This window comes from Citrus clementina, unplaced genomic scaffold (genome assembly GCF_000493195.1).
Source record: "Citrus clementina cultivar Clemenules unplaced genomic scaffold, Citrus_clementina_v1.0 scaffold_4, whole genome shotgun sequence".
NCBI lineage: Eukaryota > Viridiplantae > Streptophyta > Magnoliopsida > Sapindales > Rutaceae > Citrus > Citrus x clementina.
This window is the reverse complement of record NW_006262274.1, coordinates 1,347,971-1,362,841: the sequence shown is the minus strand read 5'-3', so window position 1 is coordinate 1,362,841 and position 14,871 is coordinate 1,347,971. Positions and strand designations below refer to the sequence as shown.

The 14,871-nt window shown below is 33.2% G+C and overlaps 3 protein-coding genes across 3 annotated transcripts; 1 reads left to right on the top strand and 2 right to left on the bottom strand.

The window, feature by feature from the left end:
* Positions 1 to 2,159: 2,159 nt before the first annotated feature.
* LOC18045467 (probable protein phosphatase 2C 2) lies at positions 2,160 to 4,253 on the bottom strand. Its single transcript, XM_006435700.2, has 4 exons — positions 3,634 to 4,253; positions 3,083 to 3,427; positions 2,795 to 2,974; positions 2,160 to 2,679 (listed from the first exon to the last, which is right to left on the bottom strand). Exons 1-4 carry the CDS (start codon positions 4,042 to 4,044, stop codon positions 2,515 to 2,517), a joined length of 1,101 nt encoding a protein of 366 aa, XP_006435763.1. The 5' UTR covers positions 4,045 to 4,253; the 3' UTR covers positions 2,160 to 2,514.
* A 4,989-nt stretch (positions 4,254 to 9,242) lies between these two features.
* On the bottom strand, positions 9,243 to 11,437 carry LOC18044924 (ribonucleoside-diphosphate reductase small chain). The gene is made up of 2 exons (XM_006435699.2): positions 10,342 to 11,437; positions 9,243 to 9,499 (listed from the first exon to the last, which is right to left on the bottom strand). Exon 1 carries the CDS (start codon positions 11,352 to 11,354, stop codon positions 10,365 to 10,367), a length of 990 nt encoding a protein of 329 aa, XP_006435762.1. The 5' UTR covers positions 11,355 to 11,437; the 3' UTR covers positions 9,243 to 9,499; positions 10,342 to 10,364.
* Positions 11,438 to 12,766: 1,329 nt separating this feature from the next.
* Positions 12,767 to 13,332, top strand: LOC18044923 (late embryogenesis abundant protein EMB564). Its single transcript, XM_006435698.2, has 2 exons — positions 12,767 to 12,886; positions 13,166 to 13,332. The coding sequence occupies exons 1-2, from the start codon at positions 12,772 to 12,774 to the stop codon at positions 13,330 to 13,332; spliced, it is 282 nt and encodes a 93-aa protein (XP_006435761.2). The 5' UTR covers positions 12,767 to 12,771.
* The last annotated feature ends 1,539 nt before the right edge of the window (positions 13,333 to 14,871 follow it).

The window sequence follows — 14,871 nt, the reverse complement described above, 5'->3', positions numbered from 1 at the left end:
AAATTTAAAATTTTAATGGTGATTTTCTTCAATCTTACATGGTTAATCTTGTACTAGTTTAATACACAAAATATTAATAACACCATATAATAAACCAAAACTATTAATATAAAATATATATTAATATAATATATATTTTGAGTTTTTTTAATTTGATACATTTTTTTATTTATAGATTAAAAAGCCTATGCTTGATAGTAGTAACAAAACATAATAAATTACAAATACTAGTATAAAAAAGTATATTAATCTAATATTTTGAATTTTTTTAATTTGATATATTTTTAATTATAAATTACTTTTTTCTTAAATTTTTATCTAAATTCAATTTATACGGACTTTATATTTTTCGCTCATATCCAACCTGATCCATGGAAGCCTGGACCAAGCCGGCCTGGGCTTTTTCCCTAATTTTGTTATAGCCCGAAAATGGAATTTTTTTCTAGGAGTTGACTTGAACGGCGACCTGCGGGTGGGAGTTATTATTGGCCAATGGCGGGCCTTCAAGGGGCTTAGAAAACTTATGAGAAATGCTATTCACACCCCTTTAATATCCACATAAAACCTCACTTTTATGCTCAAAGTTCCATTAGATAAGAAATTATACTAAACGACAAATCTTGAATCCAGGGCCAGGCCACCATCCATCTTTGAATGATTAAATTTTTATAAGGATATGTTTGGCATAATTTTTTAAGTAGAGATTATTTAAATAAAGTTTTGTTAGTAGAATATTTATAAATAAAATTTTTATTTAAAAATTTTTAGTTATTTGATTGTCAATGAATGTTTTTATTAAAAATTATAAAATTATTTTAATAGTTAAGTTTTTAAAAAATTTATTATGAAAAGAATAAAATAAAAATAATTAAAAAAGTAGAAAATATTTTAGATATTTTAACATTAAAAAAAAAATTTCAATCTCTACACCAAAAAGTATAAAATTTAAATATTTGTAAATAGAGATAAAATAACTTATTTAATTTTTAAAAACTCTATTAAAGAACAGCCAAACAACAACAAAAATTTTGATAAGAACTTATAAAATTGAATAAATACTTATAACTACTAAATAAGTCATACCAAATAAACATTAAATGATGTAAATAATATTGAATCAATGAAAAAATAAATTATCTAATAATTAGTATTTTATTTTAGAATAATATATTTACAATTTAAATGATTTATTATCACGACGGTAAAATTTAATTCAAACTTTTTCATCAAAGAAAGAGCTATAAATATAAACAGTGAAATTTCATGGGAGTTTTTAAAGGGTTGTTAGGAGTTGCCATCGAAAGTAAAAATCTATTGATTGCGTAAACAAAGTCGGCCCCAGCAGCCTAATGCATCCAAAAATGAAGAGCAAAGCCCAACCAGTCACCTATTAACTTCTACAAAAGCAGTCATTTTGACCATACATATAAAGAGCATCACTTTAAAGCACAGTCAATCTATCTCTTTAATCTCTACATACAAAAGTTTGATTCGTTGCTTTTCACTTTCAGTACCTGATGATCTGCTGAGAGTTCTTTTACATAGCTTTATCTTTATTATAACGCAACTCCAATATTTGTTTAAATAAAATGGAACATTACGCCTATGGAGTCCAGTTGTTATACAAAATGTAGACATTGAAATTCTAAAACAAATTATCTCGGAAACCACTAATCAGTAGGGTGACAATTACTTCCCAAGTTCAAGTCCGTACGTAGTTAGTAGATTTTGTACCAAATATTTGAGATAATATTTGAATAAACCTAGTTACGGTAAAAACAATCAATCTCTTATAAATCAGACAATAATTTATTTCAATAGCCGAAGGCATAAAATAATATGCTTTAGCCAGTTGCAAACACGACTCACTTGGTCTAACAAAGGAGCTAAAAACAGCAGCTCGTGGAACACTAGCTGTCAATTGCGGAATTCTCCAGATTTTTATCTACAGTGACGAGGGATTACAGATTGTTAATTGACAATTTTTGTAGGTCAACTGAGCAGCATTATCACCAACAAAAGATTCCTGCGCATTTAATCTTCCTTTGATTTATTGATATGCAAGCTGGCAATTACCAGCCAGCTAACAGCGAATATGAAGAGATTAAAAAAGTATTATCCATAACATAGAAAACAAGGAAATAATCAATTCTTTTATTAATAATATATATAAGCAGTGCTTAGAAGTAAGATCTAGCTGGGTTATAATTTGATCTTCAAAACTATGATTATATATACAAAGTTGCAGCTATTCCCAGCACAAAATTGAACCTAAAATCTTGACTCCTGTACCACAATGTCATTTTCTATTACCGCCATCATTGTCTTCAAACACTATTGTAATTACCACTCTCCCTGTGATCACTGTTGGCTACCAGATACTGAGGGAAAAAAATCCAAAAAAGCTGGAACTCCAGCTTCTTCAGTAGCAAGTTTCTTTAAAAAACACTTGCCAGGGAAGAAGAAAGATCACCTTATCTTAATCTGAATACTTTTCCGCTCCTCCAACTAAAATCACACAGCAAAATTACCCAATTGAATGATCATAACACTTATATCATCCATGGAACCTCTCTTTAAAGATAAGTTTGCTAGCTTTTTACAAGCAGAAAATGGCTCTGGTTTATCTACTCCTACGCAAAATGGGCGAACTAGGTCTATTGCATCCTGATTCGAAACCTGCAATGAGAAAGAATAAACCCGATCAAAATCAAATGTTTTTCAAATCATCCAAGTCACAGCAAAGTCCAAAGGGGATTACAATAAATAAATGTGGATTGGAAAAAGTAATCACCTTGTCCCAAAGGCCATCAGAAGCTAGGATTAAGAACTCGCACTCTGGGTTAATCTTGAACACTTTAGTTTCTGGTTCAGCTGTAACCCATGTTTTAAAATGTTTATCTCCAATTCCTCTTGACACAGCAAGAGATCCCTGAATTCTCCAAACACCATTGTAACAATCCACATAGCCCCCCTGCAAACATATAAAAACAAAAACAGAGTTAGCAAAGCCTTTAATCAATCATAATGTGGACAATTACTCACTTCATTGAACAAAGCAAAAACACAAGCTTGCACTCACCAATGCTTCAATTCTGTCTTTCTCGTCTTCCCTGGACGGATGGTGATCAGAAGTTAGTGCTTCAGCAACTCCTCTGCGGCTCAAGACAGCACGACAGTCACCAGCATTTGAAACCACAAGATGGCCTTTTTGTATCAATGCAGTAACGCAACAAACACCACCACCGAGATTTTCCTTCAGAAACTCGGTATCAGTTGCCAAATAGCCATTTCTAATTGCATTCCTGATGCACTCGTGTTCAAATTTACCAGAACACATTTCAGCCATAATGTTCTTATCTAAATTCTTCTCTGCAAATTCAGCAGCTTTCGCCCCTCCATGCCCATCAAAAACACCAAACAGAGCCTGCACAATAAACAATGTTAAAAAACATAGCCAATTTAGGGTTTCCGTCATGAACATCTTAAACTAACTAATAGAAGAGAAAAAGCTACTTAAAACCTAAACTAAAGGTACACCCCTAATGTATCAGCAATAGACACACGACTTTAAGATCAGCATTCAGCGGCCCAAATTAGAATAACATTAATGAAATTACACTTTGTTAATACCTGTTTCGACAGGCTATTGAGGTCAACCAGAGCCGAGTATCGATCCTCCATTACAGAGCCTCTCTTTCCTCTCTTACAATAAACAGAATAACCTTCTCCGTCAACTTCCACCTCATCCAATCTATCGTCGCCACATGGCGTCGTCTTCAATCCCGGACCATTAGTAATCCCCGACGTCAATGGTATATCTAACCTAGCCGGCCTCTTCCTCTTCAAAACCGAACCGCCGCCAGCGTCCTTCTTCACTTCTCGAACCTGAAACGATAGTGTTGGCGTTGGCGGTACTGGAGGTGGTGGTGCTGCCATTGCTGGACCATGGATTCTCGGAGATGATGATGGATAGCGATGCACTGACGGAATTATCGTCGGCGAAAAAATCGGCGAGTTCGGTACCGCTACGGCGCACGGCATTTTTTTTTTCTTTCTCCTAAATTTTCTTTTTCTGTTTCTTAGCTACTTTTTTTTGAAGTTATGGCTTCGCCGGGAATATATATATAAGCGTTGAAGCAAACGGTGTCGTTTGGAGGATTGACTTGGATGGACTCGGTTCAGTTCGGTTAACTTTTAGACGGAAGGAAGAATGAGGCGGTTGTTTTTCTCTGACTGACTTCCGCCAACGGTCAAACACGTTAAAAACTGCGGAGACTGAGTCTCTATTATTTATTATTTATTTTCTCCTTAAAGCGTGAATTGGACACGTAGCGCGATCTTGCTGGGCCACGTCGGTGGTCAAAAGTTAAACATGTGGTTATGGCTAATTTGATGAAAGTCGGTGCCTTGCGCCAAAGGCTGACTGGCGCCGGCAAAACTTTGGATCGCTTCGATGAGTTGTTGTCCAACTAATTCCAGTCTCCAGATCTGATTGGTGGTATTATTATTTGTTCATTTATTTTTTTCAAATATGTAAAAATTATTAATTTTAATATTATGGTTGTTTTGTTATTGTTTAACATATAACGAAAATGAACAGCTATACCACAATGAGACTAATCTTCGTAATAAAAAGGACACACAGATATTTATTTTGATTTGCTGTAATGTACAAACTTTAAAAGTAGACACACATATCTTTTTTCCCTTTTTTTTTTAAAGGGAACTATTGTTGCTCCTTAAGTTAAAAATTGAAAATGCATTTGACATCTCCAAATAAATGAAAGACACTAACAAAAAAAAAAGATTTTTGTATTAATTCGTAACACTACTTAGATATTAGGTTAAACTATAGGGGCCTATATGGGCGTCATTTATGTGAATTATATATTTATAGTCAACTATGATATCTTCTTAGTCGAGATTCTTTTGAGTAAAATATAAGATAGTAAATTAGTAGTTGGTGGATATCATACATGAATATATATATCTTAACCATCCACAGTTGTTAATACAAGTTGCATGAGATTTTAAAAAATTTAAAAGAGCTCATAACACAAAAGTTTCATCATTCAATTATTATAGTATGAAAAGATATATAAATTGAAAAATGTCGCATGTGGAGGGTGTTTGTTAATTGTTAATAGAGAACTTCACCAAAGGCCGAGTGGCAGAGCCCCTTGCCCTTATAGATTCTTTGTGGGAGTTCAAATTCGTTCTTAATTGTAGATAATAAATTCGAGCTCCAACAAAATTTTATGGGGACTTAAATTCCTTCCCAATTATAGATAATAATTGAGCAAAGGTCGTATTTGAGAGTGGTATATAAGATCTAATGTAAGATTAGTCCTAATAATTATCTTAAATTCCTTTTTAATTATGGATAATAAGATCTGGGTAGTGCTATGTAAAATTTAATATAAAACTAGTTTCAGTAATTGTTTGATTGTAAATATATTAATAATAATCCCATATAATATGAATATTATGGATAATAAGGTTTGGACAATTTTATATAAGATTTAATGTAAGACAAGTACCAATAATTGTCTGATTGTAAATATATTAATAATAATTTTATTTAATATGAGTTATAATATGAGTATTAGTATCATGTAATTAAAAAAAACAGAGAAATTCAATTATTGTAGCTTCAAAGCTCAATATTGGCGCTTGGTTAAAGATTTTACCGTGAACAGAATCAATCTTTTGGATTGTTCGATGGCATATAATATATGTATTTATTTTGACTTGTAGTTGCTTGGCATTTGGTGGCAAGAAGCTTTCCGCAGTTGCAAACGCCCATCCTTTTATAACGCCTGCCGATTCCCAGTCACAATGTAGCTGCTGTTGTTTTAGTACACTCGTGAACTGGGTCAGATATAATGATTCATTCTACAGGACAAATAGAAGAAGATCACGTCAATTTCAAAAAAATATTGCAAGGTTCTAGTCTTCTAGATGACAATGATTATTAAGCTTGAATGTCTTAATTTGTCTAGCAGGTGACATTTTCGAATCAGTTTACATTTCAACGGTTATATGTTACAATGCATTCAAGTTGTGTCTAGCAAATATAGTTTTTCAATAAGACTACATCATAACCATTGTAAGTTGCAATGCCTCTTATGAGTATGACGGGCTTAGCCAGGGCTATACCTTACAGATTACGTAAGGCAACAAGTGTGATTAGAGCACATTCTTTTAACTATTTGTGATCAATTTGATTTTTTTTTTTTAAATGATAAGAAAAGAAAGATAGATTATAATGTTATGTGTTATGACTTACGAGGCTTTCAAATTTGTCATTTTTTTACGTTGTTAGTTACACTATACTTATTAAGGTTTATTATATTGTCAAAGTTATGCATATAGCATTATTGAATTTGGAATTTGTAGTGAAAAAAAAAAAGAAACTGATTAAAAATTACGTAGGAAAACTAATTTCATTGGTTACAATTTTATTATTATTATTGTTATTATTTCTACTTCTTATTACTAAATATCTATCAACTTTTACTCCATAGACCATAGCTATTGGTGTTTACGAACCAGCTATTATATGTTATAACTGTTATAAATTTTCATCGTCAATCACAAGTTTATCATTGCATATACAAGCTTATATTTTAACTTGAGATGTATCATTCAATTTTTGACAAGATGGGCTGCCAGCACTTTAAAATGTACCTCGTACACCCAAATTTGAGAGATTATCAATTTCCCCACTATTTAAATCAATATACACCACTTACTCCACTTTTGTTTTCATAACATCTAATAACTTTCATGAAACCAAAAGTTTTGAAGGAAAATAGGAATAAATGAGTTTTTTGCTTGATAATTTATCTTGATAATATAAAATATATATTTGTTATGAGATAAATATTTAAAAATAACAAAAATACAAGAAAAATATATTAATAATAATTTTTATTCACACTAAAACATATATTTCTTATTTTTGGTACTTTGATTTTTTTAGTTTAATTTCTATTTATATGATTTATTTAATTTATAATAAATATGAATAAAAATATATTTGAAAATAAGAGTAATATTGTAAAATTATGCTACCTGACGATCATTGCCTATTTTGAAAACAATACGGAGTAAATGATATATATATTAATTTCAGTAAAAGGGAAACTGACTATTTCCCTCAAAAATTTAATAAAATTTTTGAAACTCTTGACACCATTTGGCAATGCACTCATTTAGAAAAAAAAAATAAAATTCAATCCAATTAGCTACCTTAAACCCTAGAAATTTTGTCAACTCCACATCTATATCATAAATCATTAAAAAAAACGAAGTAGAAAACATAACATTTAACAACCATTCAAGAAGCTGCCAACAACCAACTGCAATAGTTGAAAACAATACTTATTTATATATGCAGTAAAAATGAGATTCAATATTGAAAATTACCAATTCATCTATTGAAATTAATATATATCATTTACTTGCTTATTATTTTCATAATAACTAATAATCCCCTGCCACCATGATTTTACAAAATTACTTTTATTTTTAAATACATTTTTATTCATATTTATTATAAATTAATAAGTCATATACATATAATTATAAATTAAATAATTAAATAATAAAAATAATAAATTTATGTTTTAAAAAAATCAATAATAAGATATTTTTCTTGTAATTTTTATTTTTTAATTTTTTTATTATAATAAATAAATAATTTATATTTTTAAAATAAAGTATCAAGGAAATGACTCATTTCCACTTTTTTTTCCTATAAAATATAAATTCTTTGTGTAAAGAGTTTTTTTTAGATATAATAAAAATGGTAGAGAGTAAATTGTATATATTAATTTTAGTTTGGACAAACTAATAATCGCTTGAAAAATCAAGACCACCGCCATCATTATCATCATCAATGCAATAATCAAGACCGCCATCGCTATCAGACTCAGACTCATCATCGTTTTCAGAATCAGACGACTCCTCCGGCAAAGATACCCAAAATTTCTTCAGCACCAAAATCTAGTGATGCTATAGTATGCTCTATCTTAACCCTTATATTCGAAGATACTTAAATTCGGAGTCTCAATCTTAATTTCAATCAACATCCTACTAGCAACGGCCAACTTCCTACTAACAACGGGCAACTTCTTCAGAGCAGTTGCGAGCAGATATAATTCGGGAATGTAAGCCAGGATTGTTTCTATAGTTTAGACAATGTAATAGTTCGAACAACATCTTCAAGCAACAAGGATGACAGTATGTGGTGCAGCATTGGTTCCGGGAGAGCAGATATCCTGTCCTCCTCATTATTTCTACCGTTTTCCATGATATGATATATACTGACAGTTCACTAAGATAATATTCTCCGAACTTTTGCTTTAGATTATTATGAGCAGAACCCGTTTGTCCTTTTTTTTTTTTTTTTAAAAAAAAAACAATATAAACTTACAAGTCTCATCCTAAAGAAAAATTTGAGTAAATTTATTGAGATATAACTGCAATTAAGCAATGGAGCAGTCCTTTAGAATGATAAGAAATACCCTTTTCACCCGATCAACTAACGGATTCTTCCTCGTCAATTTAGGGACTTTCTTTGAACAAACAGTTCATGCCCAAAATCCAAATAAGTCTACGAAAAGATTTTTTTTTGGGTTCACATTGAAATATACTCGTGTGGGACAGTGGGAGAACATCATAGAAGAACTTGCTAAGCACTCATCCAAGTTCTTGAGTTTTAGGGGCTGCTGCCACGGTGTTATTTGATACATTTATTTGATATTTAAAAAAAAAAGATTAAAACAGAACCGCAATCCGAAAAAAAAAAAAAGAGAATTCAGAAAGATTGTGTGTCAAGCACGGCTACACAGACAGAGCAATGCAACAGTGTACAATAAATCAACATCCGCACAAAGGGGAAAAAGGAATCAAAATGAAAAGAATCATAGGATTCAGACGTTTTAGGCTTTGAGCAAGCAGACTATCAAAACAGTAACAATCCCCAAGTGTTAACATCTACATGCATTCTGAAATGAAAATTTAAAACCGAATTGCTTTGTCTAGCTCTAATTTATCACTGTACTGTATCTGGACAACGCAATCCAACTTCAAATATGCATTTTAAAACATTTGCGTCCACACTCGAGAACTCGTAGAAACAATGCTTCAAGTCAATACATAACCATACCTGAGTTTCTAGTATACCAGCAAACATTAGAGAACTAAAATATTATTATTAAAGTAAAACTAAACAAACAGATGCTGTATTGTTATCCTGTATCCTGCATTGCTGCTCTCAATACTTCAATCTTTTTTATCCGCATTTGTTGCCGCACCCACATTCAGTTTCATCCAGCTTTCTGGTAGAGGAATCCAGACAGATACAGAACCTTGCAGTTGCCTTTTGTTCTCTGAATCTTTGCATTTATCCTTTTGAAAGAGTTAAAGGTAGCCTCTGCTTCTGCCTCAACTCTTCACGGCTCAGACCTCTTAGTGGTCAAAACAATATCTACAGAATAGGAAAAGGGAATCAAAATGAAGAAGAAGAATAGAAGACAACATAGCTTTCAGATAATTAACTAGAGGACTACATCAAAATGTGCTTTAAATATCCATGTCGAATCTTCTTAATGTACATGAAAGGCAAATGTTCAAGGGAAAACTGTTGAAACCTGAAGCTGCAAGCAGAATTTACCATCATATACATCTGACATCAAACCCCAAAAATAATAATATTGATTGGAAATTGTACGCAAAATCTGAACATTTGAAATCAAAAACAAAAACGATAAAAGAGTTGAGATAGACTAAACTGTGTGCAAAATAGTGTCAAGCATGGATATACAGAACCACGTAAACAGACATCTACAATTTGTCATTGTACAATGTCATGATAATAGAATCAGCTTCAAATTTGCTTTTGTAATTTAAAAGCGGTTAATTCTTCGAGTGAATTAATTCATATCCAAGTTTCTTAATATGAAGAGCAATTGTTAATTGGGAGTGCAACGAAAATGTCAGAATCTTGCATGCAGAGTACAAGACTATAAATTCATCTTCCCTAAATGAACAACATTTGATGTCAAACCCACACCATAGGCAAAAGAATGGAAATAAGCTGCAAATTAAAAAGAATCTCAATAAAAATCATCACATCAACAATTCCTCCAATATTAAACAAAACCCACCAAGGCCACATGAACCAAAAGGAAGCCAAATTAGAAAGAGAATAAGACCATAATATTATTATCCAAGTAAAAATGAACATAACAGAGATGTGAATTAAGATTTTGTATCATATCTTAAGCAAAGAAACTAACAAAACAAGCAAATAAAAGCCACCACACTTACGTAATATTACAATTATACGACTCTTAAAAATCTTCGTCAATTTTAAACACATGGTTCCCACCATTCCCATTAAGACTGGACATAACAGAAGCCTTTTGATATTCCCCAACTCTCTTTTCAAAAAAATTAGTCTTCCCTTGAAGCGAGATCAGCTCCATCCAATCAAAAGGATTCGCCACACCGTACAGCTTCCCGTACCCAAGCGCACCCAACAATCTATCCGCGACAAACTCTATGTACTGACTCATCAATTCTCCATTCATCCCCACCAACGCGCACGGCAGCGCATCGCACACAAACTCTCTCTCTATCTCCACCGCCTCCTTCACTAACGCCTTCACTCTCTCCTCGCTTAGCTTCGTCCTCAATAAACTGTACAACAGGCACGCGAAATCGCAGTGGAGACCCTCATCTCGCGAGATCAACTCGTTTGAGAATGTTAATCCCGGCATTAACCCGCGCTTTTTGAGCCAAAATATCGCGCAAAAACTCCCTGAGAAGAAAATCCCCTCCACGCAAGCAAACGCGATTAATCTCTCCGCGAAAGTCTCCGAGCCGTCGATCCAATTTAACGCCCACGTGGCTTTCTTTGCGACGCAGGGAACCGTCTCGATGGCGTGAAAGAGACGGTTCTTTTCGTCGGAGTCTTTGATGTAAGTTTCTAGAAGCAGCGAGTACATTTCGGAGTGGATGTTCTCGATGGCGATTTGGAAGCCGTAGAAGGCGCGAGCCTCGGCGACCTGGACCTCCGTCATGAACCTTCCGGCGAGGTTCTCGAGGACGATGCCGTCGGAGGCTGCGAAGAAGGCGAGCACGTGCGTGACGAAGTGCTTCTCGTCAGCGGTTAGGGCCTCCCAGTGGCGGAGATCTTGCGAAAGATCAACTTCCTCAGCAGTCCAAAACGACGCTTCGGCTTTCTTGTACATTTCCCAAATTTGTGGGTACTGAATCGGGAACATGCAAAATCGATCGGGATTTGGGGCTAGGAGCGGCTCTTCGGGAATCGAGGGCATTTTGGTAAGCGCACTAATTCGGGAGAATAGAGAGATGTTTTTTTTTCTATTTCTTTGGTTTGATGAGGACGAGAAGACACGAAGGACGATTGCCTGTTATTTATACAAGGGAATTGGGAGCGTGATTGGAGATTTTTGAAATTTTCAGATTAGGGGTAGTTACGGTATTGAAAATTGGATTTGGTGGAGTGGTCAGTGGTCCGGTGTTTGTGTGTGGTTTCGGGAAACTATACGAGAACTGAAATTACGTATTTGGGCAAGGCTTTGTGCGGGAAGCTTGTGGAAATTTCGGTACGAACTTGAAAATGTTTGAGATTTGGAGGGAGTTTTTATTGGCGCCAGTTTGGGGTTTGAAGTTTGAAATTGAAAGTAAAAACGGCACACAGAATCAACGTGGACGGCGCTTAAATAATGATGCGCGGCACACTTGGAGCCAGCGCGGCACACTTGGAGCCAGCGCGGCACGCTTGGAGCTATTGGACTATTATCTGACATTAATATGCGGCTATTTATTTTATTTAAATCTATTGGTTATCTGATAATCTCATAAAATAAACACATCATTTGAAAAATAAAATTCTCTGCAACAATGTAGCATACTAATATCAAAGTGATATATGATAATATCTGAATTTAATGCTCACTAATAATTGGGAGCACAAAAAATTTTTAAGCAACCAATTTTTAGGTCTAAATAATCGCATCTTGTGATCTTATACGATCTAAGTACGAATATGTTTAATTGAGATTAATTTAAAAATAATGAATTGAAAAAATTCAATTTTGTTCTAAACTTGAAAAAGAATATTCAATAATTTTTTATTCGATATATCAAACTTCGAAGTGAACTGAAGCCGTTTGATTCAAAACTTTTACCTATTTACACAACCATAAATATAAAACTATGAGTTGTTATAGTAATAATAGTAAAAATAACAACAACAACCATAAAAATAAAAATAAAAATATTCTGTTCATAATATTTTGACATGATTTAGATTTTAGGAGGCAATCGGCTAACACTGACAACCACCCAAATTTCCCAAAATCAAGTGAAACAGTGATGAAGGAGCATGTGGATACGTGGCAATCGTGTAGAGCATTTCTTCAACACAGTCATCAAATCCACGAACTCGTGTCATCCTCTTTTCACCCGGTGTAGCTACGTGTCGTCAATCTTCCCAGCTACTCGCCACATCAACCACCAAGTGTCACAAAATGCATCACCTTTCATTTCTTTTAAATGAAATCCCAGCAGCTTCGCTGTTACGGTACTGCTCCAGCAGGTTACTGCATGCTAGCATTGCGAGGGTTTGAGAGTGCGCGCTCTGTTTCGGTTTCAGCAGTTCTATTTCTTACTTTGAGAAGCTCTTGTCGGTCGTTCACAGGATTTAACTTCACTCCAGACGAAGACGACATGTCGTCAGGACAAGAAAGAGCTGAACTTGACGCCAAGGCCAGGCAAGGACAGACTGTTGTCCCCGGTGGCACCGGTGGCAAAAGCCCTGAAGCCCAAGAACATCTCGCCGAAGGTAAAGCTTTCTAAATTTTTAATAATGGAGAAACAATCCAAAACGCAAAATATAATTCTTATATGTAATTATTTTGCGGCTCGGGCATTGGGGTCATGTGACATTTTCGTTAGTTGGTGCGCGTTATTTGAAAATAATCATAGATTTCTTAACTGTATAATGACTATCTATATATAAAATTGGGTGGTCGTATCATAATGAAAATATTTTTCGTGGTTTGTGCTTTTATATATTCTCTGGTGATTGTTAGTGTTGTTTTGGATGTTATTGAAAGTGAAGGGCGGAGCCGGGGAGGGCAGACGAGGAAGGAGCAGCTGGGGACAGAAGGATACCAAGAGATGGGCGGGAAAGGCGGGCTGAGCACTGGAGACCAGTCCGGCAGAGAACGTGCGGCGCAAGAGTGGGGTATCGACGTCAATGAGTCTAAGGTCACGACTACGAGCTAAATGCACATGTTTTGCTATTAGAATGCAGAAACTGGCACGTCTGGCTTAATTTTCTCTCTTTTGTGGTAATGTTTTAATGGTTGTGTGTTATGGCATCAGCCTGGTGTCTGCTGGCTGTGTGATGCGCTAGGGTAAGGTGGAAGATGTAATGCTGGTTTTCAATCACAATAAACTGATCGTTAATAAACGGGCTCCTAAGCATTTGCAATTAGTTGGACACAGTTGAAGGATTGCGGAGTCATGATCTGATTACGTGATGACTATGCACTATTACTAAAATGACTAGTGAAAGTGAAAGACATGGGGCAGAAGATTTTTAAAAGCCAAAGAAAAAAAAAATCAGTATTAAAAATCGTCCATCTTCTCTTCCTTTAGAAGCTCCTTTAGAAGCTGACAGGCTTTAGTTATATTTAAAAATATAATTGTTAAATAAAAATTAATAGTATTAATAAATATAATTTTAAATATTTAAAAATATAACTGTTAAATAAAAATTAATATTATCAATAAATATATTTTTAAATAATAATTTTAATAAGAATATTAAAAAAATTTACTATAAAATTAAAATAAAATAAATTTAATTTTTAAGTTATATAAATGTTATTGTCTGTCAATTTTTTTTTTAGTTTTTCTAGTTTTTAAATTATTCCATCTCAAACATTTTAATGTTTTTAAAGTTATTTAAGTTTTTAAATATCCCTCAAACCGTCTAGGCCAAAATAAAATTTTACAAAAAAAAAATCTTGGGATGTATTGTAATATATGTAGAGTACCTGCGACTAATCCATAAATAAAGAAAATTTCTCCACGATCAAAGCCAAGAGCCCCAGAGGCGGAGAGCTTGCGAGGAGGGACTTCTAAACTTTTGGACCTAATTGTAAATTTGTTAGACATATGAGGTATATGAAAATAATATTTATTATTATAAGGGGCTGTATGACATATGCTATGACAAACAAGAATCCGTTAAAGGTAGTTATCTCTGGTTTCATAGAAATCAATTATTCCTTTTTATGGATGATTTTATAACAACAGTTATCTCTGGTTTCATCATTTCTTGAAATCAATTATTCTTTTTTATGGATGATTTTATAATAAGATGATTGAAATTATAGATCAATATTGTATTTAAATATAAATTACTCTATTTAAATAGAAATTACTGTAATAAAACATGAAATATATAAATTTAACACTAAATTAATAAATTAATAAATTAATATTAAGTGTAAAACAAACCATAAATTATGTAAATGGAACGAAATACTTGTAAATATAAGGTTAAAAAAGTAAATTAATATAAGAGAGGCAAATTAGTATATTATTAGCAAGAAAAATAAAAACATCTAGATGTAACATAAGACTTGAAAATCAATATTAAGTATAAAATAAACAACCAACATATTTTATGATAATCAAAGTGTTATTCATCTCATTAAGAACTAGGTCCACCATGAGATGACCATGCACATATGTTAAGCTCTACTTCTATCAAAGATGAAGTGCTCAAAATATCTATAATAGTTTCCAAAATCC

Bases quoted from the DNA above. Each gene is read 5' to 3' on its own strand.
- LOC18045467 (XM_006435700.2), bottom strand. From the start codon at position 4,044: ATGCCGTGCGCCGTAGCGGTACCGAACTCGCCGATTTTTTCGCCGACG. The intron at 3,428-3,633 runs GTATTAACAAAG...TTTATTGTGCAG, and splicing joins TCAATAGCCTGTCGAAACAG to GCTCTGTTTGGTGTTTTTGA. The intron at 2,975-3,082 runs GTGAGTGCAAGC...ATATGTTTGCAG, and splicing joins AAGACAGAATTGAAGCATTG to GGGGGCTATGTGGATTGTTA.
- LOC18044924 (XM_006435699.2), bottom strand. From the start codon at position 11,354: ATGCCCTCGATTCCCGAAGAGCCGCTCCTAGCCCCAAATCCCGATCGA.
- LOC18044923 (XM_006435698.2), top strand. From the start codon at position 12,772: ATGTCGTCAGGACAAGAAAGAGCTGAACTTGACGCCAAGGCCAGGCAA. The intron at 12,887-13,165 runs GTAAAGCTTTCT...TTGAAAGTGAAG, and splicing joins CCAAGAACATCTCGCCGAAG to GGCGGAGCCGGGGAGGGCAG.